The sequence below is a fragment of the Hipposideros armiger genome, unplaced genomic scaffold (assembly GCF_001890085.2).
Source record: "Hipposideros armiger isolate ML-2016 unplaced genomic scaffold, ASM189008v1 scaffold_48, whole genome shotgun sequence".
Lineage (NCBI taxonomy): Eukaryota > Metazoa > Chordata > Mammalia > Chiroptera > Hipposideridae > Hipposideros > Hipposideros armiger.
The window spans coordinates 4,116,609-4,143,928 of record NW_017731398.1 but is presented as its reverse complement, the minus strand read 5'-3'; the positions used below and the strand labels follow the sequence as shown (position 1 = coordinate 4,143,928).

The 27,320-nt window shown below is 50.5% G+C and overlaps 2 protein-coding genes and 1 pseudogene across 2 annotated transcripts in view; 2 read left to right on the top strand and 1 right to left on the bottom strand.

Moving 5' to 3' along the window:
- TMEM266 (transmembrane protein 266) overlaps positions 1–9,362 on the top strand; it is a 68,930-nt gene extending 59,568 nt beyond the window's left edge. The window contains 4 exon segments of the mRNA XM_019640122.1: positions 3,223–3,437; positions 3,439–3,539; positions 3,541–3,681; positions 3,683–9,362. Coding sequence (XP_019495667.1) covers positions 3,223–3,437; positions 3,439–3,539; positions 3,541–3,681; positions 3,683–3,770 — 545 coding nt within the window. The 3' untranslated portion in view covers positions 3,771–9,362.
- A 64-nt stretch (positions 9,363–9,426) lies between these two features.
- ETFA (electron transfer flavoprotein subunit alpha) overlaps positions 9,427–27,320 on the bottom strand; it is a 56,845-nt gene continuing 38,951 nt past the window's right edge. Inside the window, exons 10-12 of the mRNA XM_019640123.1 lie at positions 21,586–21,651; positions 16,275–16,355; positions 9,427–9,720 (exon numbers count right to left, since the gene is read on the bottom strand). Of these exons, the coding sequence (XP_019495668.1) occupies positions 9,682–9,720; positions 16,275–16,355; positions 21,586–21,651 (186 nt within the window). The 3' untranslated portion in view covers positions 9,427–9,681. The remainder of the gene's footprint in view (positions 9,721–16,274; positions 16,356–21,585; positions 21,652–27,320) is intronic.
- LOC109381459 (60S ribosomal protein L39 pseudogene) lies at positions 13,244–14,145 on the top strand (annotated as a pseudogene).

Sequence of the window (27,320 nt, the reverse complement as noted above, 5' to 3'; positions counted from 1 at the left end):
CTTCTGTGGCAGAAGGCGGGGAGCAGAGTGTGTGTTGCTACCAGTGACGTTGAGGCCCACCAAGTCCCATTAGTACCCACACTGTGCAGGGATTAACCTGCAGCTGGGAGCAGTTCGTCACAGGACCCCGGGGAGGGGCCTTCGCTCACTGCAGGAGGGCAGCGCAGGGCGGTGGGCGTGCAGGCGTCTCAGGAGTGAAGAGCGCCTGCAGCCAGAGCAGCTTGTGGTGGGTCACAGCCACACCCACGCCGGCCAAGTTCACGGTGCCCTGTGGAGGCAATGAAGTTCCGTCCCAAACGTGTTACCCCTGAAGCTTGCCCATAGAGATTGGCTGTGGTGACATGTCTGAAAACCGTGGCATTCACTCCCACAGTGTCGTGTCAGTCAGGTGGTCTGGGCCTTACTGTGTCCAGCAGAGCCGGCGTCAGTGTTTAGCCTTAAGAGGACGCGAGTCCCATGCAGTAGGAGGCAAGTCAGGTGTCAGGGTGGGTAGTGACGTGATTAGAAGGGGGGCAGGTTGGGGGATGAGGGAGACAGTTTGACTCCGTGTCTCCCTGACTGTAACATTGTCATATAGGACGGTGTGTCGTGCCCGTGTCTCCCTCTGTGTGGTCTGACACTGTCACACAGGATGATGTGAGTACTAGAGGGGAAGCAAGTCGGGTTTCAGGGAGCCAGACGGGGAGATCAGAATCGAAGGCTGAGGGTGGGCTTTCAGCCTAGTTCTGTTTAAAGGAGGGGTGCTGGGGTCCTCCAGGGCACGGTTCAGGGGTCGTCTGCAGTGAGGGAAAAGGGGGCTCCCGTGGGCGAGTACATTGACACATCAGGATAATAAACCGAGCAAACCTGTGTCCGGGTCCGTGGCTGCTTGCTTTTCTTTGGGGTTTCGAGGCAGAAGGGGGGCTGGAAGGGGAGGCATGGTGGGCATTGTGGGACTGCGTCGGGGGTAGAGAGGTGACCGTGCGCTTCCCTCTGTCTCTCACGTCGCCACGAGATGATGTGTGTCCTGCCTGGGTCTCCCTCCCGTGTCTTAATAAAAACATAGGTGTTTCCAATTAATCACACAGCTGTGTCCAATTAAGAAATTGCCGGCACAACAGAGAGGGAGGTGCACAGTGCCCCTCCCACCTTGCCCCCAACTCCTGGTCACCTCTCAACCCCCACACACCTGATGCAGTCCCCCGACTTCCACAGTGCCCACCCTGCTTCGCCTTCCAGCCCCTCCTCTACCCCAAAGCCCAAAATAAAACCAGAGACTCATGTGGAATAGGAACTAGCTCATCCCCCTGCCATTCTTGCTTCTGTCTGAAAGAGGCTACGATAGTGTGACAGTACGATAGAACGAAAGAATGATCAAAAGATAGAAGAAACAAGACAAAGGTGATACAGATGGAAGCAAAGAAAAGATGGTGAGGAAGATGATATAGAGTAAGAAAAAATGAAAGAGAAAGACGTATAAAGATATGTACATAGAAAAAGATATATTGATATGATAAGAGATATATTGGGTTGTTGGAAAAGTCATGACTTTTCCAATGACCCAATAGAAAGATTGAAAGAAAACTGTAATGGTATGAAGAGATAGACATCTTTGATAAAAATTGAAAATGGGAGATTTTAGGGAGAAATATTGTGTTTCAGTCTATTTCAGTTGATAGTTTTTATTTTTCACCTATAAATGTCTATATCCCGACTTCTAACTTCTGGATGTTAGCTGCAACCCTCCAAACTAAACCTGACCTTGCTTACAGTAGCCCACCTGAAATGAGATCAACGCTTTAAACTGCTTTATTCTCAGGACAAAATGTCTGGATCAATGATCAGGAGCAACCTACCAACTTAGCTTCTGGAATGTGAAACTTTGTCAAAGTTGGGACCGAAGGGGACCAAAGTTTTGCACTTAGGAATTTTGATTTCAGAGTGAAAACAAAGAAGATTCAGAACAAACCTTTGACCCTCCCCATGTCCTGCCTAACAGATTCAGATGGAAAAACCTCCAGGAAAGAAATCTTAAATTCACCTAGTCTGAGTTAGTGTGGTAGCTGGAAAGGTGTCAGCAGAGGCCTGTCATGAGAGGCATCTAATTGTTTCTGAGTTGCCTGCCATGTGCGTTACACCCTTCAATTATCCTATAAATCACCCATTCTCACTTCTGAAATCCAACACCCACCCCCCTTCTGCTTTGTTCAAAATGTCATTTATACTCGATGTTGCCTTGCTGTGTTTGGAATTTTCATGCTCATGTGAATTCCCCATCTGCGTGGTGCGTGTATTGGACTTTCTTCTGTTAATCTGATTAACACACAGGTGGGAGGAAAAGTATTGGCTTTTTTACTTTTAGTGTGACCTGCCCCCCCCCCCCCCCCTACACGAGAGGATGAGGGCTGAGGCCACTGACTGAAGGAAGCCAGTATGAAGTTCTGTGGTTCAAACACTCCACAGCTCTGGGGCCTCCCACAACTTCTAAGCAGTTATTGATTCCAATCAAAGATTATTATTTTTGAGCACAGGGTTCCATTTTAGGAAAACTTAGCAAACTCTGATTTAACAGATGAAGAGTCTGCAGAGCTTCAGGCAGTGAAGTGGTCAAAGGAACATCTGATGTCCCAAAGATCACTGTGACCTCTGGGGGCAGGATGTGCAAGACAGGAGGGAGACACTTGGCAGGATACGCATCATCCCAATGAAGATGTGACATAGGGAAGCGCACGGTCCCCGTAGTCCCCCCTCCTGGTCACCTCTCTACCTCCAACACACCCGACGCAGTCCCACCAAGCCCAACATGCCTCCCCTTGTGACGGACCAGGACACAGGTTTGCTCGGTTTATTACCCTGACGTGTGTGTTGTGAGTGGGGAGTCAAGTACTCGCCCACGGGAGCCCCCCTTCTGTGGGAATGCAGATGACCCCTGCCCTGGTCCAGCAGCCCTCCTTCTAATACGCTGCCACGACACACTGAGCAGAAAGGCAGACCTCTAGGCCTTGTGTTCCTCATCCTCCCCCAGTGCCCCCTCCCAGAACACCCAACTGGCCACTGCCTGTAGGGGGGCTCCCTACTCCTGTACAGTGACGAAATAAAACATCACCCCACACAGCAACTCCCATGTTGAATGCTCCTGAGTTTCACCTCAGTGCTCTCTCAGACCCGCGTTGTGTGGCCGTCCTCCCACCTGCGCGCACATACTGCCTCCACAGCCTGACCCGCTCCCCTCCTTTCTTGCAGGCACCCGAGTCCCAGAGCCCACTACCTGTGTGGTCACCACAGCTGCCATCGACATCCACCAGCCCCATGTCACCTCTGAGGCCTGCTCCGTGGACGTGGCCATGAAGCCGGGCACCAGCTCCCACTCCACTCCCAGCTCTATCACCCAGGCCCAGAGCGACAGCAGCCAGACACTGTGTTCTTCCACAGACTACAGCACCACCCATGAGGACACATCCTGCAGCCAGCCCCTCACCACTGCCACCACCCCAGTGGCAGATCGTGGATGCCACAGCCCGGGACCTGCCGTCTCCCCTGTCCCAAGACGCCAGCCCAGCCCCCTCTGCCTCACCCAACAGGCTGTGCCCAAAGCAGACACGCGCTGGAGCGCAGCATAAGCCTGTTCAGCCAGACCAACCAGGAGGGCTTCACTGTCCTTCAGATGAAGCTTGTCCCCCACCTCCCACCTGCTGTCACACCCAGAGGAGAAGTTCAGGTGTGTGGACTACAGAGAGCAGACACGGCACAGGGTCCTCGAGGCCTCCATGGCAGACAAGGATGCCACCTGAGTCCAAGGCGGGGACGCCAGGCCAGGGGGCCCCGAGCTAGCTCCTCCTCTGGCCCCCGTCGGACTGGTGCTCGTGGCTGGGGTCTCCCAAACCGTTTTTACACACCACCAGCCTCAGCAGGGTCGAGTCCAGGCTCAGCCATGCCTCATTCCCGGACTGTCGGGAACAGCACTGTGAGCACCTCCCTCCCAGGAGCCCCAGGTGCCCCACACACACCACCACCTGAGCCTCTTCCACTCCCAGCTCATTTCCGCATGAGCAGTTCTGCATCTTTTCAGGACGTGTCTACTTGTCACCTTCACAAGGTGTGAAGGTGGGAGGGTGGGGAGGGAACAGCCCTTGTCCAATCTCAGCTTGAAGAATAAAAACCAGCTGCACTCAAGACCTGAGCGTTGGCAGGCGTCTTCCTTCGGTTGGGGCTTACTGAAGAGAGTGCAGTGCCTGGCTGGGGTCGCCCTGATGGGTCACCTGGGACACACGGCTAAAAGGGAGGAACACCAGCAGTTGTCAAAAGAGTTAAGGACTAAGTGTCCAACTGACCCATCTTGGGGTGTCACCTGAGGCATCCTGGGTCACTAAAGGCAAAATTACAGCTTTCAGCACTCCACTGAGGCTCCTTGACACCTCCCGAGGACCCTGTCACGTGGGTGTCACTAACCCACTTCACAGGCGAAAAGCCCCGGGCTCAGAGCGCGGTCTGAGACTCAAGGCCAAACACTGATGCGAGGCCCCCGGCAGTGTGCTCCCAGGCGTCTGAGCTTCGAGAAGCACAATGGTCACTCTCAGCTTCCGTCACACGAGGAGGCTGGAGGGCATTTCCTAATGTGGGACCTCTAGGCCAGGAGCCAGCGCGGTCCTGGAGTAGCCGGCTACAGCCCCAGTTGTAAGAGCGGCTTTCTCTCTGCACTTCCACACTGCTGCGAGCTGCCCATCTGCCTTCACACGGAAACGGGCAGGACGGGTGTCAGACTGGGGAGAAAGGCACCAGGGCTGGTCCCCACCTCTGCGAGGGCAGTCCACGGTCACGGCTTTACAGGGTCACACTTACCTTGAGGCCTGCAGTGCATGACGTGAGAGGAAGATACCTCGCCTTCTAGGGCTCCCCTGGGAGCCACAGCCTGGCGTTCCCGGCTGGTGGGCAGCTGAGGCTCAGCATCCCTGGGGGACGGCTCCCCCTTGCTCCTCCACCCGGCAGAGCCCCCCTCTGGTAGCCTCCCAGAGGGAGGAGGTTCTGGGAAACAGCAGCTGTCTGCTTGAAGCCAACAGGAGACTGATGACACTAATGGCTGCCCCTCACTCATCTCCTGCTGTGACAGGGGCTCCTTATCACAGCCCTGCAGAGAGGTGCTGCTTTCCCTGCTGGAGAAGAGAAATCAGGCCTGAGGGCACACTGCTACCCTGGACACCAGTGGAAAGGCTCAAACCCTGGTCTGTGCATTCCATTCCATCCTGCATGGGCAGAAATGAGCCGCCTGGAATTAAACCTGGAGACATGAGGGCAGCCAGAACTCAGGCCTCCAGCCCCAGGCAGTCACCGTAGCCGGGCCATCCTCCCATACTAGCCTTGGCCAATCCTGTGGCCAAGCTGCCACCCTGACACGCCAACCTGGCAGCAAGGACATGGCTCAGACAAGGCCAGCCCCCAGGAGAGCTGGGCTGCAGGCCTGGCCCACAGTCAGCCTGCCCTGAATGGCACCACGGGCCCCTTTCCAGCCAGCCCTGGGTACGGCCTCCGACCCCGGCTTTCTGAAGACCAAGTCTGAAACCCTGCACGAGAGAGGTGCGTGGTCCGGGATGCTGTGTAGCGTGGCGGGGTTTGTCTCCGGGGTCCTCAGCCCCAAGACAGCTGTACCTCTGCTGCGGCTTCCCATCCTCGGCCCAGCTGCTGCTGTGCACAAGGGTTGTTGCCCCAGAGCCTGCACTTGACTCAGATGTTTGGGGTCCCCTGCCCTCGTGATGGCTGCAGGGACAGCCAATGACATACTGCAGGGAAAGCCCTTGGAGAATGTCTCGAGGGAGACACAGCAGAAGGTACCCTCAAGGATAACGGATGCCTGGGTTGTGCAGCGCCTGCCCACGCTCAGCATGTCTGGGAAAGCGTCTGGGGACCTTGCCTGCTGCGGACAGTGTGCTGTGGGTGGGGGCTGACGGGACAGGGCCGTGCCCAGCCCAGGCAGTCTGCTCCTCCCAGCTTGGCCCTGCACACACATCCCATTGGCTCCCGTGACTACGGCCGTCACCCTGACTTGGGTGAAGAGCACTGTGCTTCCCAAGACAGGAGGTACCTTACCTGCCTTCCTGGGAGCAAAGGACTACATGACTGCTCTGGGTATTTTGGCTCCAGTGCCGAAAACTGGTGCCGTCTCCTGGCGAACACTAATTATCCAAAGGAGATGACACGACACCTGCTGCGAAGTGCGCTGCTCAATGACCCACCGCACAGCCCTGGCACAGTTCTGTGCAGACCGCAGGGCAGCAGGCCTGACTCGGCCGGTACCAGCAGAGGACACCTATGAGGACATGGCACACCGTGGTGACAGACTCGGTGGTGATGGGACTCCTCCACCGACAGCAGTGAGGACCCACAGCACGTCGGAGGAATGAGTGGGGTACGGAGCCCTGCCTGCGTCCCCAGCACGGTGGCTCAGACACAATCAGGGCGCAGCATCCACCCGGCTCCTGGTGCTTCTGCCTGGGTCACGTCTGCTGTCCGTCTGGCTGCCTCCACGGCACCCACCCCAGCCAGGCCGGATTAGGGACGTCCCCCATTCTCCCACAGAGGGACTTGGGATACGGCCTGGGGCTGAGTGCGGGCTGGCCCGAGGTCACCCCCTACTGGCTCCTTCCCTATTTCCGACCTTTTCCAATTCTGAGGTGCTGACTTCCACGAAACGCTTTGTAAACCCGGGGTAACCTGCAAGGTGTCTTCATTTGTGTCCCCCACAAAACACTCTCTGAAACCTACAGATACGGAAACTCTAATAGGCTTTCTGCACAGTGATCAGCGAGTTCGCCTTTAGCTCGGCTGGCCCAATCCAGCTTCTAGAAGCCACAGTGTCCTCTGGGTGTCTCAGCCTCGTAAGGACACTCTCATGCAGATCACAACACCCTCGTGAGACGGTGTGTGATGCCACCCAGCCAGCTACCTGACCCACTGGGCGTCAGGCCCCCAGCAGAGACGCGCCAGAGGAAAAGCCCACTGTCCAGCCTGGAGCTGACCCCCTCACCCCCCGCCCTGTCCATCACTTCCTCCTCCCCCAACCCCTTATCCTGTACACACTGCTGGCAGGCGGTTCCACGGACATTAGGGCACGGGCCTTCCTCACAAAATGGCAATGGCCCCTGGTAGCCAGGAGGGTGGCAGTGACGCAGCTCTTGGTGGAACACCCTCGATAAGCTGACAGATTTCAAGCTAACACACAAGCGAGGGGCAAGGGCAGTGGCTGCTGCTGGCCCACTCGCTCCACTGTCAGCTTCCCTTCCTCCGGCACCAACATGTAGAGAAGACAGTGCCAGAAAGACTCAAGATTGGGCGAATCGATTGATTTTCCTGCAAATCAGGAAAGCCTGTTTCTGACGCACCTGGCACGGGACCGTCCCTGGTCCGGCTCCGCGGGCAAAGTTTGAGACCCACTGACCTACGAACAGAAAGGCAGGCCAAACTCACTTGGCGGCACAACCCCTCCCTGCCCCCTGCTCCTGCCCCACACCCCACATGGGGACGCTGTGGGCTCAGCGAGGGAGCCCTTGTGCTGACGTCATGCTGCCCACTTGTCTGATCAGCATCTCGTCTCGTCTTTCCTGGGAGCTGCCAAGCCTCAAGGGAGGGCTGTGACCCGGTGGCGGTGTTCTCAGGGTCTGGCCATCTGCCACTGTCCCTTCAGAACACGAGCTCTTCACTTAGGTCAGAGGCTGCGCTCCCGAGTCCCACACGGCCCGCAGGGACATTCCCCAGACGGCACGGGGCCAGGGGAGAAGCCGGACCCTGTGAGCAGCCAGACGCCCGCTGGGGGCCCTTTCTACGTGCAGGTTTCTGCCAAAGTAACCAGGCCACCAAATCCCAGGGACTGGGCGATCTTGACCACAGACCTCAAAGCCTCGGGACAGAGGTGGGCACATGAAGGTCGGCCGCTCCCACACCCGTCCCCAAGTGACCTACTGCTGGGTTTCCAGTCAAGCAGACATAAAGAGGGCCATCGAAGCCACCCTCTGGCACATGAACGGAGTTGAAGACCATGCTGCTAGGAAGGGAGGTGAACACCATGGCTCCTCCTCTGCGGGGAGCCTGCGTGTGCCCTGGCACTCGGCCCCTGTTCCCTGGTCCCGCGGCCAAGCTGCACCACCACTCTGTGCCTCAGCTTCCTCAGCTGTAAGACAGGGACCTCAGCATAATGTGCCATGTGCCATCCCAGAGCTGTCTCGCCTGTGTGTGGTGCCCTGCGCAAACACCACGCTGCTGCTGGCATGATGGCCACAGGGGCCAGGGCACAAGCCATGAGCAGCTGCCTGGGGCTGAGGCACACGAGGCGGGAGGGAGCCAGAGGAACACAGACGTGCGTGTGTGCGCGTGTGTCCTCCGTGAGTCAGGACACCATCACCTGTGCTATCCGTCCAGCAAGGGTGAGGGGGTGGACAAGACCTGAGCATCCCTGTCCTGAGGGTGATCCCAGCCCAGGGCCTCAGACAAGTCACTACATTCCGCCCTGTACCAGGGCTAGACCAGGCGGCCGCGCACTGACAGCAAGGATCCATGACTTAAACACAGAGCATCGCTTCGCTGCTGTCCTCTCACATCACTCAGACAGGCTGGAAATGCCAGCGACATTTAACTTCATCAGCTGAGTTACAACAAGTGGCTACCACACAAATCACAAAGGGTTCCACTTTTTAGCCCCAGGCCGGCCACACAAAGGGAACTGGCTGGCCCCTGTGCGCTCCCCTCGGGCAGCACTGGTCACTTCCCATCCCTTCTGAGCTCTTTTCCTCGTCCTGTGAACTCCTGTAACTTGCACATGTGCTCCAGGCTGTCAGCTCGTCACTCAGCTCACCTGTGGGCCCAGGTCCCCGTCCCCGCCTTCCTGTGGGCCTGGCCACCACCTCAGCAGCCTCTGCTTGCTCCTCGTGACCGTCTCGACCTCGGCCGTGCGCCTGGACAGGAGAGCGAGCGCCAGTGCACAGAGGAAGCCGTGAAGGAGGCAAGAATGAAATCTGTGTATCGTGTCGAACTGTCTAATAAGCACAAGGGGCCAAAGGGTCTTGAGGCTGCGGTCCTCCTCTGTTGCCCCCTCCCTTCCTGACACGGTCCTGTCCGCACTGCACTAGCGCCCACGGCACACGCCCCACAGGGTCTGCGGCGCTGTCGGCACACGAGCATGGTTTTCTGATGATGACAGAGGCATATTTAGGGTAACGTCCATGCTGTGTGGGGAGACCATGCTTTTTAAACTCTGAATTTGCAATCAAGACCCCTTCTCTCAAAAACTGGCTTATGGGGTGAGTACGGCGGCAACATCCATGTTCACAGTCTCACAAACACAGCCCTCCATGAACAAGACCAGCCAAGAAAAAATAATAAATGAATTACTACCTTTCTCCGGTTGTGTGTGTGTGTTTCTCTCTTTCTCTCTCGTTATGAAGCGAGGCATATTTCTCGTTGTAGCTTTAAATCTGTGGAAAGACTTTATTTCGTGTGTTATTACAGAATTAGAAAATTTCAAAATATGGCATGGAACCACAAATAATTAAAAAGAAACATGATAGCCCCATAAAATCACATTCTGGCATCTCTTAGAAGTTTTCCTCAAATTATGAAATACAACTCTCCATGGTGTCTCATAGTTGTAACAGCTATGAATTTCTACGATTCCAGCTGAATCCTCGCACGTGATTTTTCTTAAGACATGATCATGCCTCATTTTTTCTTCAATAGCTCAGTCATTTCAGGAACTACCTGCAAATTAAAAAAAAAAGAAAAAAGTGATTGACCGACTTTGTCTTCACCGCCATGTGGCTTCACAGCTCCTTCAGGAGTTCCCGGGGGTCAAAGAAAATGCGAACCACTGCTGAGGCACCCGGGACCCTCTGCTCACCCAGGAGAGGCCTGTCCTGTAGCCTCCCTGGCCATGCCAAGCCCCACTCAAGCCCCACTCAAACCACAGCTTTAGAAAGGCTCCGCACAAAACAGGACGTCCAACGTGCCCATTCTGTGCCGAGCGCAACCGAGTCCCCGGCACACCCACTGTCCCTGCAGAGGCCGTGCCAGGTCACCTGCCTGTCATGGCTCCATCAGCCTCCCCGCACCTGCTTTCTCCTGGTTCATTCTCACTGTTCCTGCCACACTGTCATGAACAACAGCTATATGCTGAATGTTCAAGATCATTGTCCCATTAAATCAGGGCCTCTGCTAATGCAGCGGCTGGCCCAACAGACACCACGAGGGGCGAGGGGATGCCAAGCCGGGGGCACCCCATGTTATGAAACGCTCACTAGGAACCCTCAGGAGGCGTCAGTGTGGAGCCGCCCTGTGAAAGCCTGGCAGCGGAGGCCAGCTGCACGTGGGGACTGCAGGGGGCGTCACACAGCCCACCGGAGCACCTGCCGAGCCACCTGTGTAAAAAATCAAACACCCAGGCTTCCAGCACAGGGACACCAGCTGAACCTGCCACTTAAAAATGAGGCCTCGGGGCCGGCCGAGTGGCGCGATGGTTAAGAGTTGGCTTGGGACACCAGAGGGCCCTGGTTCGGATCCCACATATGAGGGCCAGTGACATTGCCCTCCACAGCTAAGATGCTGAACAACAGCTCAACCTGGAGCTGGGCTGCCGTGAGTCGCCGGCGACAGCGTGGGCTGCAGCCCCCGTGGCAATGGGTTGCCATGGGCTACCGTGTGTAGCCAGCAGCCAGTGTGAGCGGCCAGCAGCCGCAGTGAGCGGCCGTCCAGAAGCCGGCGACTGATCTGCCTCGCCCGGGAAGAGCGTAATGATCGTGCCAACTTGGGCCAGTGAAGCAACGTCCTCCACAACTAGACTGAAGAACAAAAAGGACAGCAACTTGTCGGTTCCCCTTCCCCCAATTCCCCAGCGCTATTCCCATCCCCCCAATTCCCCAATAAAAATCTTTAAAAAAAAAAAAAAAGAAAGAAAGAGGCCTCAATTATGTAAGGGCCACATTTCCACTAGGTGGAAATATGTCTTCGTACACAATTTATGAGGGAGCTCGTAGACGTGCTGTCTCTTCCGAAGGCAGCCCATTCCAGGCCCGTGTTTACCACGGGGCCAGCAGGCATCAACTCAGGGCAGAAGGGGCTGTACCACTCCTCCCAGCATCCCTCGAGGCACGGGCCATGAGCTTATGCCAGTCACACAGATGATGTGCTAAATGAGGCTCGTGTGAGACTGATATACTTCTGAGAACCTGGCTACAGCCCCACTTCGTTGAACTGAAACACTAATTTGCATTAGAACATACAGTTTTTAAAAGCAATCACACTATCCCGCTGCCATACTCCCCAAAAGAGGGTGAAGGGGCTTTCCCTCTCCATCCCCTAAGTCCTCTGTTACCAGACCAGCCTCAGGCTTCCGGGCCACACCGCACGAGGCCTTAGTTTGGGAAAAGGAGGTGCCACCTTGGGTTTGTGGAGCGTCTGATGGCCTGAGCTCACTGAGAGCTGGGCTCTTACTTTGACTCTATTTCAGATACTGCACAGCTGCTCACGACTAAGACCGCCTGAGGACAAGTACATTTAGACTAAGACGAGCTACTGATGAGAAGCATGACACCGTTTCGCTGGCTTCCTCGGCACCTCAGGGTGGGCAGTGTGGCAGACGCAGACTTCAGGCCTCACTGCTGCCCTCAAGTCGACAACCCCCTACTTGGGGAGAGCACACAGAGCCACCCGATCAGAAAAAGGTGTAGGAGTAGAGCTGGTAGGCCATGTCCCAGCAATGGCAATAGAATGGTCTCTCCAGCAGAGATGGTGCTGGGACAACTGGGCGTTCACATGCCAAAGAGTGAAGTGGGACCTCATACCACCTACAAAAATTAGTTCAAGGTGATCAATGACCTAGGAGAGCTAAAACCATAAAACTCTTAGGAGAAACTACAGGAGTAAATCTCAGGATCTTTGATGTGGCAATGGATTTGGTATGACACCAAAACCATAAAAGAAAAAAACAGATACACTGCACTTTGTCACAATTTAAAGATGTTGTGCATCAAAGGACATTATCGAGAAAGTGAAGAGACAACTTACAAAATGGTAAACAATATTTGAAAATCATATATTGGATAATGGCATAGTATCCAGAATTTATGAACTCCTATAATTCAACAACAAAAAGACAATTCCATTGAAAACATGGGCAAAGGACCCACACAAATATTTCTCCACAGGGATGGCCACTATGCACATGAAAAGACGCTCAGTATCAGTGGTCAGGAGGGAGAGGCGCCTAACAGCCACGGCGACGTGTCACTTCTCCTCTAGGACGGCTACGGGAAGAAACAGACGGACAGTACCAAGGGCCAGTGGGCCTGGGGAAACCCGGTGCTCACACATTCCTGCTGGGGACGTGAGCCAAGCAGCCTCTTCAGGAAGCAGTCTGGCAGTTCTTCAAAAGGTTAAACAGAGTCATCTAGTGACCCAGCAATGCCATTCCTAGACAGGCCCTAACGAGATGGAAACACGTCTGCACAACCAGAACAGCCATCGACTAATGAATGGGAAAACGGAATGTGACCTACCCGACAATGGAAGCTATTCAGTAGTGAAAAGGAACCGAGAACTGATACGGGCGACAGCATGGACGGGCCGGCCTACCTACCGTACTAGGAGGCCGGCCACCACAGACCAGACAGTACATGATTGTGTGTAACTGAAAGGTCCAGGACCAGCCAATCTACAGAGATACAAACTAGATGAGCTGTTTCCAGGGGCTGGGCAGAGCTTGCAATGGGGAGTGACTGTTAAATGGATGTGCTTCCTTGTCCGCAGGTGAGATAACGCTGTTCTGGGATCAGAGAGCAGTGAGGGCTGCACAGCTTGGTGAATATACTAAGAACCACTGGCTGGACACTTTATAAGGGCAAGTTTTGTAGTATGTGAATTATATCTCAGTAAAGCTATTATATTTCTTTAACAAAACAACAACCAGTCAGGTGGTGCTCTATGTGCTGTCACTCAAACTCCAATTATAATACAGTGGACCCTTGAACAGCACAGGGGGGTCAGGGGCACCGACCCCGGCAATACAGTTGAAAATTCACACATAATTTCTGACTCCCCCAGAACTTAACTGCGGATAGCCTACTGTGGACTGAAAGCCTTACCGATAACAGTCAATTAACACATATTTTCTATGCTATATGTATTATATACTGTATTATCCTTGCAATACAATAAGCTAAGAAAAAAGAAAATGTCATTAAGAAAACCATAAGGAAAATACATTCGTAGTATTTATGGCCAAAAACAAACAAACAAACAAAAAAACTCCACGTAAAAGTGGGCCCACACAGTTCAAACCATTGTTGTTCCAGGGTCAACCGTACTTATCAATCTTGAGCACCTAGTCCACACCTGTATGGGAGGAAACAGGTGGGCTGACATGTAACGACGACTGTACTAGGTGTGGTATCATCTCATTTAATCTTCGTTACAACCTTGTACAGTGGGTAGTGTCATATTTATATTATTTAAAGGGATTTTAATAATCCCTTTTTAATTTGGCAAGAAGACTACTATGTGGCCAAGGCAGACTATGAAATGAAGCTAATTACTGTGCCATATGTTTTGTGAAATGAAAAAAAAGAAAACCTGTTCTAACTCCTGACTGTTGAAGGGTGAAGTGAAACAGCAAATACAAGAAAACAAAATACTATGCATATACTTTTTTACTCCAGCCATAAAATTTGGTGGGCATAATATCCCTTAGAGAATTATTAGTCTAACAGCTATGTATACTTGTTATGGGCGATGCAACTTGACAATTAAAAATTTTACACCAATTTTACTCCAGAAAAGTCCTTTTCACACAGCTATTACTTGACTTCTATTTTCTTTAAGATCTTGATTTAAATTAGGTAATGCTATTTCATTCTCATTCCTAATCTATATGGTTATATTTTGAATGTTGTTATGCATTTACATATCTGATTATTAAAAGTCAGAGGGTGGTCTTTTTCGCCACCATTGTAGGGCATGCAGTTGACCCTTCCTCGCCATGTCTTCTCACAAGACTTTCAGGATCAAGCGATTCCTGGCCAAGAAACAAAAGCAGTATCGGCCCATTCCCCAATGGATTCAGATGAAAACTGGTAATAAAATCAGGTACAACTCCAAAGGAGACAATGGAGAAGAACCAAGCTGGGTCTATAAGGAACCGACATGAGATGGCACCACGTATTTATGCTGTGTCAGTGTTGCTTAGATCTTAACCATGGCGCTGAAAAGATCACTACTATCTGAACAGTTGGGTGTGTTTTATTGGAAAAAATGATTTTTCTCTTAATATGTTTCTGCACTAGTAGGTTGGTTCAGTAATAAATATGTGAGGCCTTCTTAAAAAAAAAAAAGTCAGAGGGTGGTCCCAAGGAGGAGCACATTCACTAACCTACATGTCCACTCCTCTGTCACCTGTCTCACCCTTGTTCTGATTTCAGCTGAGAAAACAATAGGATGGCCTGGCCATTGGTGGCCAATGTCCAGGCTCCTAGAGTTGGTCACAGCTGCGGTCCTTGTTACTGCCCTGTATCTGAGGCACAGTGGTGCTGAACCACCGGCCATAGCACCTGGAGAGTGGGAACGGCAGAGTGATGAGAAAAAGGCACAAACTCGGGCACCTGGCATAGCGGAGCCAATGACCTGCTGAGCCATTTCCCAAAATCACCTCTCTCAGGGACACAGACAAATTCAAAGAATGCACCTCACTTGAATGCACCTCATTTGTGTTCCTCTTGTAGTAACAAAGGGACGCTGAAACTTCAGTATTTTTAGTGTTTTCACAATCTGTAACTATTTTTTTCTCAGACAGTATCCTCCCCCCGCTCCCCCAAACTTTGGGCTGCCCTTAATGCCTTCACGCAAGCGGCTCTGTGCATGTGACACCACCCCATCGACAATGGCTGCATGGACATCCAACTGCTGGACACTCAGGGTTTTACTCAGTGACCCCCACCTGTGAGCAACACACACTGCACAAGCAAACTGAAAATACACCTTTAAAATAACCAAAATCACTTCTGAGCTTATTAAAATATTTTCTGGAGGAAAAATAAAAGGCAACTCCAGTAGATGTCTGCTTGCAAACATGTCTGCACGATACATGGTTAGGGTTCAGAAAGTGTTTCATTTCGCTGTAAAGTGGACAGACTTGCACCCCTTCACTGCATCTCACTGGAACTAGATGCTTGCTACTTGAACACAGTCGTCCCAGTACACAACTGCAAAGTTTCTCTTTTTCATACTACCTTTCCTGCTACTGGGATATCTGAGTGGCCAAGTGACTGCCATTGTTTGGTCTTCCATTGCTGCGCCAGGTGACAGGACCTCAAGGTCACTGAAGAGGGGCTGCCTTCTTCCCAAAGCACGTACAGGCTCTTTGGGGAGAGGGCTTCTGGGGCAAGGACGCCGCACTCTGCTGTCTGCCCTCACTCCTGAGTCAGCACCTCGGGGCACACAGTGCAGCTCGAGCTGCGGGAGCGATGCAGCCCTCTGCTGGGGCCACCATGGCTGTCCTCGGACAGCAGCCAGGCCCACCGCAGCGGCCTCCCCTCTTGGGGACGGGTTCCTGGCTCCGCAAACCCACCTCCCCCAGGGCTGGATGCTGCTTCCAGAGCCTCAATCCCCATGTGAGTGACTTCTGCACAAGATGACCTACAAGCTCATAGGCAGCCATGGGGGACAGAAAGCGGCCAGGCCGTGCCCCACCACTGGCCTTTAAACACGGCCCAGGGAGCATCAGGTGCTCACCTAGCACCAAAGTCATTTCTTTCACGTGGAGGACAAACACGAAGCTGGCGGCGCCATGGAAACACTGAGGAAAGTGAGGCGTGAGGCTGGGGGCAGAGTTCTCCCAACACTTGTCATGTTACGAAAGCTCGAGCTCTTGAGCAAGCCAAGCACAGCGCCTCGTGGAGTCACGTAAGGGGGACCCGAGTGGCCAGTCTGCCTGGAAAAGCTATAGCATCGCTGGCAAGTCCACAAAGGAGGGAACCTGGTGTAAATGTCCACACCTGGTGTGAAGGTACCTGCTGAATGTGACTGTGGAGTCACTTCACACTGTGACTGACTCAGCAGATGCCACGAAGTCACACGTTTTAGGTAAACATCATGTGTGTACTGGGACAACTTCGCTTTCAGTCGTTCGAACTGCTGTGCATGTATTAATGCACACACATGCAGATACATGCAGACACATGTCTCCCTGTAATAGCTTTCACCCTGACAGCGGAGACATTCTTGGGTGACGATCTACATAACAGCCATCACCCTCCCGGCCAGCTTACCTTGAACAAATCTGCAACTATTCCGTAATCGGCCACTTGAAAAATTGGAGCTTCTGGGTCTTTGTTAATTGCCACAATTGTCTGTGAAATACAAACAGAGTTAGGCCTTTAGCAAAAAACACCAGGGAGCCACACAAGGCAATTCAAAAGCAATTGTATATGTGGGGGAATTGCAAAGTGACCGCACATATCCAGGGAAACATGCAGGCCCAGGAAAGTCCAGAGAAAACATGAATCTCACACCTCTGGTTAATCCCTGACACAGAGGCAGCTTACAACCACCAAACAAACAAGAACAAAATCCAGAAATAAACCTTCACAGTATGATCAAATGATTTTTGACAAGGCAGTCAAGACCATTCGATGACGGAAGGACAGCCTTTTCAGCAAATGGCGTTGGCAAAACTGGACATCCACATATAAAAGAATGAAGCTGGACCCTCACCTAACACCATATACAAAAATTAATTCAAAGACTTAAACATAAGACTTAAAACTATAAAACTCTTAGATGAAAATATAGGGCAAAAGCTGCATCACATCGGTTTTGGCAATGCCTTTTTAAACATGACATCAACGTCCAAGCAATAAAAGAAATAATAGACAAACTGAACTTCACGGAAATTAAAATTTTTTATGGACAAGACACTGTCAAAAGAGTAAAAGAGCAACCCAGAAAACGAGAGAACATATTTAAAGTCATGTATCTAATAAGGAATTAACAAACGGAATATATTTTTTTAAAACCTCCAAAGACTCAACAACAAAAGAAAACAACCAACCAGATTCAAAATTGGGCGAAGGACTCAAATGGCCACATTTCCAAAGATACAGAAATGGCCAACAAGCACATGAGAAGATGCTCGGCATCACTGGCCACTAGGGAACGCAAGTGAAAACCACAGTCAGATGCCACCTCACGGCCACCGGGACGGTGGCTATCAGGGACAAGAAGTGTTGGTGAGGACGCAGAAGAACTGGAACCATGTGGCTGCTTGGTGGGACTGTAATACAGTGCAGCCGCTGAGGAGAACATCACAGCGGTTCCGCAAAACGTTAATCACAGAATGACTATATGATCCAGCAATCCCGTTTCTGGGGAGACACCCGCAAAATATGAAAGCACGGTCTCAAAAACACACTTGCAACACCCACACTCACAGCAGCGTCCTTCACAACAGCTAAGATGTGGAAGCAGCCCACCCTAGGGTCCTTCAGTGGATGAACAGATGAACAAGATGTGGTCTCTACGGGCAACGGAATGCTCTTCAGCCTTCAAAAAGAAGGACATCCTGACACGTGCTGCAGCGTGGATGGACCCTGAGGACGTGATGCCCAGTGACATCAGCCAGTCACAAGAAGACAGAGGCTGGACGATGGTTCCACTTATACAAGGTGCTCAGAGTAGACAAAATCGTGGAGATACGAGGGAGCCTGGTGGATGCCAGCAGGATGGGAAGTGAGTGTTTATCGGGTATAGTTTCACTTTTATAAGATGAAGAATTAAATGGTGGTGATGGTTGTACATTATGAATATACTTAATACCACTGACAGTGTGTACACAATTTTTAATTATACGCTTTAAAATGGTTAAGATGGTAAATTTTATATTTTGCCAGAAAAAAAAATTCTTAACTCAGTGGAATATACTAAACAAGTTGAATTTTACTGTATGTAAATTATACCTCCATAACCTGACTTAAACCAAACAAACAAAATATGACCAGAAAGTTTTACAGGTCATTGAAAAATTTTAGATAAACTGAATAAAATTCAGTAACATTTCCTATTTAGTGTGTTTTGTTCGATAAGATAGTTAGAAGTCTCCTTTATCAACCATCACGAGGTATTTATTATTATTAGAGTTGACCCTAAGCTTATTTCACTTATAAAATGATTAATATTTTCTATTTCCTATTAACATATAAATTTAAACTTGTGATTATAAATGTTAGATTTCAACATAGAAAAAGTAACAAATCCGTACCGATTCATAGCATTTGCGGCTCAAACCATTTACCCTCCATATGCTGACTGCATTCCCTTTTGTATTTAAAAATTATTATCCAGGGTCCAATGTGAGAATGTAAAAGTTAAAGGTCTGGTCAGCCTGTTAGTAAAGGAGAACTTGAAAACAAAAAAGTTTAAGTCATTATGCATGCAGAAAATAAATGTAAGAAAACAATTACCACATCTCCTACAAAAACTACCAAATGCTCTGGTCTCCAAAAATTATTTTAAATGGGGAGGTTATGACAACAGATTAGCAACAGATTAAGGAGAAACACTTGCTCAAACAGGTGCTGTGCTTAACAATTATTCTTTTATTAGCACAGATGTATTTCTACATCACAAATAATTTGGTATTCCCCATAGATGGCTTCTAACACCACAGCCATTAAAGTAAAAATAGGGTTCGCACTCTAATGTGGTGTCATTTTACAGATTGTACATTATAAAAATTCAGATCTCTAGAAGCAACATTAGGTTTCTAGCTGCCTATTGCTCTATCTCATGAAAACAGCTGGAACACATTTTAAACGTATTTTGATACCATCTGACTTCAAATATAGGCCACACAACATATGTGTAGTTCCTTAGAGGGGCCCTGAGGAAACCCTCACAAACGATGGGCATAACCTTCCAAGAAACCTGAGACGGGGGCACAGTGTAGCTCAGGGAACCGCCCATCCAGGGGAACAGGCCACATGCACCGAGAGACGTCTGCTCAGAGAACCTGAACCAAGGTTTCCATCGGAGCCTCCAACCCAAAGTCCCAGGACGAACATTCTGAATCCCAGGCCCTGATGTGCATGGAGGTGTTTCTCTTCCAGATACATGCATTCTGTTTCACAGCTACTAGCAGACTTACTTAATTAGCGATGGGTAATGATTTTCCTGGGGGCCACCTACTTAAACATCTGACAGTTTAATCATCTGTAAGCTTTTCCATCCCACTACATGAAAGTTATTTTTAAAGAAACAGCACACAGGACCGGCCGAGTGGCGCATTGTTTAAGAGCTGGCTTGGGACGCCAGAGGGCCCTGGTTCGGATCCCAGATATGAGGGCCAGTGACACTGCCCTCTACAGCTAAGATGCTGAACAACAGCTCAACTTGGAGCTGGGCTGCAGCCACTGCCTCAGAGGGTTGTCATGGGCTACCATGTGTAGCCAGCAGCCAGCGTGAGCGGCAAGCAACCGCCGTGAGCGGCCGTCCAGAAGCCGGCGACTGATCTGCCTTGCCCAGGAAGAGCGCAATGATAGTGCCAGCTTGGGCCAGTGAAGCAACGTCCTCCACAACTAGACTGAAGAACAAAAGGACAGCAACTTGTCTGTTCCCCTTCCCGTGATTCCCCAGCGCTGTTCCCATTCCCCAATTCCTCAATAAAATCTTAAAAAAAAAAACAAAAAAAAAACAGAAACAGCACACAACTGTGGGCAAGGAACCACTGAAGTGTTTCAGAAAAAAGACTTGGGCTGGGTACTGTTTTCCAGATTCCTCAAGAATATTCCTCAATCATGGACTGTAAATAACTATGATAAACCTTGCCTGCACCCTGGAGCACTCCTCACGTCCTCATAAATTCATGCTCTTCTTCCCTTCAGGGCTGGTAAGGCACAGCCTGTATTCAACCATATCAATGTGAATATTGTTCAAAAAGTGCTTTCATTCCCCTGACTCACTGGGCAGAACAAGCGGATGTCACATTCCTTCGACTACACAAACGGTTCTCAACCTGTGGGTCGTGACCCCTTTGGGGGTCAAATGACCCTTTCACAGGGGTTGCCTAAGACCATCGGAAAACAAAAAGATATTTACATTACAATTCTTAACAGTAACAAAATTTCAGTTATAGAGTAGCAACGAAAATAATTTTATGGTTGGGGGTCACCACAACATGAGGAACTGTATTAAGGGGTCGCGGCATTAGGAAGGTTGAGAACTGCTGGACTACACCATGGTGCTAATTAAAAGGGCAGCGTGCAGGCAATGCAACTATCAGATTTAAACTGATCAGTCTACAATCCCACTGTCAGGCTTCACCCAAATCACAGCCACACACCGCTGCGCTCCCACACGTGACAGTGATGACAGGGGCTCCGCCTCTTTCATTTGAACATTTCCCCGCGTGCTCAGGTATCTGCTGACTGGTGGACAAGTATTGGCTCCAGTTTATTCCTACAGCGTGTTCTCCAACACCGGGCCCTCGCTTCATCTGCTCCCTTTCTGCTCTGGTATTTACCATCTAGTCCGTTTCTCCCCTGCTCAGCCCTGGTGGCTTGGAACGACCATTTTCACCAGGATCTTCTCAGCACGCAGGACCTTTTAGTTCAGAGAAGCAGGATGCTAGATATGTCTGAACTGGGCCGGCTGAAAGTATTTTGTAAGATTGCTGGTGCTGGGAGTGGTATTTCCTCTTTAATGCAGCAGTAACATTTTTCCCCACTGGCACTGCTGTTCTCAGAACTCAGGAAAGAAACCTGTCATCCAACTGTGAAATCTAGCTGGTTTGGGGCCAATTCATTTTGAGGTTACAAGGAGGTAGGTAGTGCATACATTTTTTCAAGTTAAAAGTTAAGCCTGTTAAAAGTTTTATTACCTTTCCCATCAACCTTCCATCCGGACAGATAAAAGCAGGGGTGTTAGAAGCATCTCTGACTTCATGACAGACTAAGTTCATAATTCACACTGCACACTGTCATGCATGAATTAACATGCCATATTCTGAAATATATGTTCACAGTCATTACACAGGACTTCCAGACACAGTCCAAGCAGCAAGTTAAAAGCAAGTGTTGCCACTGTACACTATACTTTTAAGAATCACTGAGGTATTAAGACACTCCCACCCAAAACGTGTCAGGCAGTCACACTTCAGTGACAGCCCAAGAAGGCATGTGAGGGTGGGACTGCTGGGGACCAGGGCAAAGCAGACAAGAGCCAGGGATCAGAACCTCGTACACTAATTAGATGGTCAGAATCTCTAACTACGCTCACGCACATTCTCTACCCACAGATTGCCAGGGCGGAGGGATCTCAGAGAGCATCATCCAACGTCTGCCTCGGGCTGACAAAAGAACCCAGGTGCACACAGCACGCGACTCGGGGCCAGGCCTATGCCCACAGCAGGCCCTGCCTCTGAGACCAATGACCAATGCTACACCTCCAGGCAGTGGACACACGCGCTTCTTCCAGCTCCCAGAATGGTTCAACCACATGCACGGTAACTGTGGAGACGGACCATGAGACCCAACATCTGACACTGCAAGCCTCCACTCTTGGTATCATCCATACTGTGCACTTTACCTTGCTGTCTTTCATCCCGGCTAAATGCTGGATGGCCCCAGATATTCCAACAGCAATGTAAAGTTCCTGAAACAAAAGAGACCATATCATTAGTATGTCTTTGTATTATAATGCCTTCCAGAGTGTTTGTGATGAGCAATTCCAGGCTTAGGCACAAGGTACTGTAATCAAATAGATGTGAGAGGCACTGCCGTGAATCTGGCTTTCCCCGTCTGTGCTCGCCCTAACCCACAGGCCTCTCCCTCAGCGCGCCTCTAGCGGCGGAGGGTGGTGTGATGGGGAGCAGGACTGAGAACTGCTGAACATCACTACGTGCCAACCACTGTGCTGAGCACTTCCCATCCACCATGTGTCTTAGTTTCACAGTCTCCGGTGAGGCAGCACCTCTTGTCTGTGTACATGTCCACACACAAAACCCACATATGGTATCGTGACATATAAACACACAGACTCACACATATTCACACGTTTTCACTGAGTTGCTGGCCTTCTCCTAAAAGGATGTTTGCCAAAATGGTCATCAAGATATATTTACCGAACTTCCTATTTAGAAAAGCCAAAAATACAAATTCTTCTCAAGAGGTTCTAAACACATATACACGCACACAAACTCCCCCTACGTGAAAGATAAACTTCTGAGGACACAGGCTCTCCCTCTGTTTCCAGCACCTGACAGAGGCCCCCTGGGGTTTCCAGCAGATGCTGCCAATGATATCTGCACCTCTTTCCGCCCCTGCCCCCAACAACTGCAAAGGGAATGAGGACAGACGGCCGCCCTGTCTGTGTACCTATGCATTTTCCAGTATGCGTCCTTAAGGACGAAAACTCACTGTCATCATGGAACACTGATTTCGTAAACGAGCTTAGCGGCTCCCTTCTGCCCACTGGGTGCGCCTACAGCAGTTAACCGCGTTTGCCACACATTGCCTGAGCTGGCAGGCTCTGGATGGGTAGCGAGTGCCCCTCCCATGTAACCAAGTCTCTTCAATGTGAGCCACGCAGAGCTGTCACACTCGATCTCATTACAGGGCAGAACCTTCAAAGCCAACGGCAGTGGCAAGCATCCTGGTTTTCGGCATGGCTCAAAGTTCAAAATCAGACCATCTGCACCGGGATCTGGGCAGACGGCCTAGCCACCTAGTACTGTGATGGTCATAACACCTAAGTGTGAGCACCCCTTTCTCCATTTCCCCAACTGTCAACAGAGGCACCCTAGGACTCCCGAAAGTGCAGCCAGAGCCGGGAACCACGAGGACAGGTGATCCTTCTATCCAGCACACTGTCGGGCCACCCCGGGCATTATCTCCATAGCCGCAGAGTGTCCACCCACTTCTGGAGCAGAAAGACACCACTGGGTGCCCTGGAAAAGGAAACAACCCAGTCCCCAAGGTGAAAAGCAGCTGGGCTTATTTTCTCCACAGTTATCATTAAAAGCCCTAAGCTACGTCAGAGCAATTTGATCGGAAGAGGCTGTGTCTTAGACTTGGGCGGGCGCATGGTAGGAAGCGAGCTGTGTCACACAGCCGTCGGTGCCACAAGCCCTGTCACTGTACTGTCTCATCAGACAAGGACATTCACAAGAGTGATACACAAGCTTTGTTTCTTTAGAAAAGCATCACCGTTTTCTACTGAAGACTTGCAGGTAACGTCAACTGATAATTTTAACACCATTTCAGTTGATTCTGAGTAGCATTTTTCATACAAGAACATTCATTAAATAGTTAATCAAAACATACTTAAGAAACCTCATATTGAGAAAAACCAGGCCAACAAGTTCTAATGTAAAGATTGTTAATGCGAGTTACTGAGACAGACAGGGTTACTCTAGTATGTTCTCAAAGCAGCAGCCTTGGGAAGGATGCGTAGTTCTGTCCTGAGTCCTCCTGACACACACGTCTACATTAAAATTCAAGAAGCCTAAAAGCCTCTCAACTGCATCGTAGAATGCTCATAAAAACTCCTGATTCACTCTGGCAGCAAACATCCACATAAATACAATATTAATGAGATTCACTCTGAACCCTGAGAAATGGAACCATTGACTTGAACCACCATGTTGCCAAGGAAGTAACAGGTTCTGGGCCAAAGCGCACCAAGTGATGAGATGCTAGAGAGACAACGAGAGGCCTTGGAGGGGAGAACAGCAACTGCGGGTTCAAAAGCAGGAGGGATGAAATGAAGAAGGGGGGCACGGCATGCACACAGGAAAGGATGGGCTGTCCAGGAGGCGAAACCCTAGCAGCCTGAGAAAGGGCAGGGCCCAGAGGCCTGCGAGACAGTTGCGGGCTGCTGGGAACAGGTGAAGCCAGCGGCGGTAAGAGGACTGAGGTTATTCTGAAATACAGAAAAGACCTCCAATCCTTCCTTTGCCAAAACCCAAGGGAGACCACAGTGACAAACTCGTCCTCAGAATGAGGACCGAGGCGGAAGCTGTGGGGTCCAGGGTCTCACCGGCCGACAGGAAGCTCTGTAAGCTCTCGGTGCCTCCGGGGATGTCAGAGCCCTACTTCCATGCTCACTGACCTTGGTCCTTGGTTAGGGTGGACTCTGGTCTCCCAGGACCCCGGTGCACCGCTCGTGACTTAGGTTTGCTCAAACACTGACTCTCTCGGCTGCAGGGTGTCCAGGTGGGCTCCTGGGGGGAGTCTCCGAGCTGCTATGCACTGCTGAGCAGGCAGTGCACTGAGCGAGTCTGGAGGGCAGCATCATTCACATCAGTCATCACAGATCTGTATTTTCATTACAACAATTTCCCAACAGGTGGCAGTAAAGTCGCCTGAGAAAGGGGCACCTTTCCTAGTCACACAGGAGGGCGTAAGGCCTGGCAGAAGCGCATAGCAGCCAGAGTCCCCGCGGTGTGGACACTGTCGTTTTCTGAGTATGTCATGAAAGGAGAGGTTGAGAAGCTTAGATTGACTGTGATTTTACGGTTGCTGATACTGTTGTTGGATCTGACAGGTACTTTAATTCTTTGCCCCGTGTCCTCAGGAAGCTCATAGTCTAACAGCACAGGTCACACCTGTGATCCAGCACAGGGGACACTCACATGTGACAGGGCGCCAGCCTCTTGTGACAGCCCCTGCCACTGAGCAACGCGAGGGCCTGTAGGGGCAGGAGGCAGATGAGGGGCGACAACATCTCCACCTTCTGCCAAACAGAAGCCCACGTGTGCAGCCTGCCCCGCCTGCTCCTGCTGCCTTGGTCCTTCCGACTAGGCAAGCTTTCCAAAGCAGGTTCGCTTGGTCCCGCCTGATGACAACCCTGCATGCCTGAGGAACAAAAAGGTGACTGGAACGAAATCTTAATCCTCGGAGGCAAACCTAACCGACCTGTGGAACCAACATGGTCACAGCTCGCTCTCCTGAATCACGGATTGGGAAAGCTTCTTCTCACTGATCCCTCTCAGTTTCTTTTGTGCATTTCCTACATCAGGGGTCAGCAAACTGTGGCTCGTGAGACACATGCGGCTCTTTGGGTACGTTCCGTCTCAAAAGCTTGCCGAACCCTGGAAGAGCCAATCCTGTCCCTCACAACAATTTAAAAATTATTCAAGAGCCATAAATATATTTTTACATAATCACCATTATGTGAATAATATCCTTTAAAAATGTTATAAATTATGATAGTTTTATTTTCATTTTCAATTTTACTTCAGAGCCCCATGTACGTACCCAAACAGCCGCATGTGGTTCACGAGCTGCAGTCTGCCGACCCCTGGCGGCTCTTCCATCTCAAAAGTTTGCTGACCCCTGACCTATGCTATCCCGTTAAAATGCCTGCTGCCCAACTTCCTTCCAAGACAGTGCTGGCTGGCCCAGGACGTTGGGGTGAATTTCTTTACAAAATTCTATGTAGAGGGGTACATATCCCAGATACAGGTACCAAGACATATCAAACTGGTCAGATAAAAAAACACAGCAAGTTAAAATTACATGAGTTTATGCCTTTTTCTGCAGTTGGAACAGTACTCCGCCTGTAGAAAGCGCAGACCTGCTTCACTGTAAACAAAGTAGAGAGGAGAGATCTGCACATTTACTATTTGTTTACATGAAATGTGAACACGAGCACAGGGGTGAAATCTGGAGCTTTTGGAGCAGAACCTCTTTTAAAAACAGGTTTAAAATCTGTTTGCTACCAAATAGTCACCCTTTCTAGGTACAGTTGGGGAAGGAACATAAAAAACTACATTTTGTGAAAGGTTAAAATTTAAGAAGACATCACATAAGCAGTTCCAACTAGAGTTCAGAGATCCAACGCTACCTTCTCAAAACACGACCGCTGTCACCGCCTCAGACGGGACCAAGTCTACGAAATGGCAGCTGCTCTCACAACAGTCTTCACTTATACAGCATCTGTTCCAGCTAAAACACACACACACAGCATACGCCAACTTAGGCCCTAGATGGAATTTATCATAGCAAATAACGAGTGTCTTTCTGAGAAACAGATTAACCAAACTACATTCTCTACTTCCTGCAAGGCTCCTGTGCATCAAGCCTGCTATATTTAGTCCTGTTGCTTGCTGAAAAGGCCAGGCTATTTCTTCCGTTGGCCAAAATGTGTTGGAGTCTCTTCTCTTTTTGGAAGAGGTCCCAAATGCAGAGTGCAGTGACCTGTGGCTCTTCAACCCAACAGCATCCTGCCTGCATCACGAAATGCTCAGGCAGGATTCTGGCTCAACTGAATTTTCATGAATGGACTTGACCCGCACCCTCGGTCTGAAGCGGAAAGTTTGTCCATCCAGCAGACAACACTGCTCTCCTGGGGTAGCTTGGGTTTTATCAGGATCCAACACAGCACCAACCATCACAGTTGCACCAACAGTCTGATATGCCAACAACCACGCTGTACTTAATTAACAAATGGCATCGGCTTCCACCATGACTCTGAGGAGTGAAAATTGTTCCCAGTTTACAGAAGAGAAAATGCAGGCTGAGGCAGGCTTCGTGCATGGTCCCAGGTTATACACACCCAGTAAAAGGCAGGTTTCTTAACCCAAGTCTTCTGGACTTAAGTCCATTGCCTTCTCTATTCCACAATGGCCCTGGCTCTGGCCCTTACCCTCCACACACACATTAGCCACAAGGCCCCAGAGGACACTGACTCACAAGATCTAAGACTTGGAAACCGTTTCTAGTTTGTGGTCGTGATGCTTGCTTTAATGTATGTGCCTGTACTGAAAACTAGCTGATGCCTCTAGATAACAGCTGTGACCTGGCTTCCAGCAAAATCAGCATCTGGTTCCAAATAACTGCTTATGGGAAAGGCCTAAAAGCAAAGGCAGAAGGCTCGTGTGGAAGGAGCAGCAGCCCTCATCTGCCTCAGGAACCTTCATTCAAAGCTCAGTGGGTGGGCGTGGTGCTCCCTGGGCACAGAATGTGTTTGGGGTCCAAGGTTATGGGAACTCCCATGTTCACCCTTAGACACGAGTTTCTCTGTGTTCTTCCTTCTGGCTCACTGTTGGCCCCGATGAAGGCACTAACTTAACATCTTCCTCACGAGTAGCCAAAAGCAGATGGCAACGTATTACCACCAGCATCGGTTTCACTGTGTACTTCACTGGTTTCGTTCAAAAGGTAATGTAAGAACCAGTTGCTCAAATACAGAGTAAAAAGATTTTTTTAAAAAAACAAGGACATTAACTATATTGTGACTTGCAATTCAAAAGTTTAAATGGGGCCGGCCAAGTGGCACATTGGTTAAGAGCTGGCTTGGGACGCCAGAGGGCCCCGGTT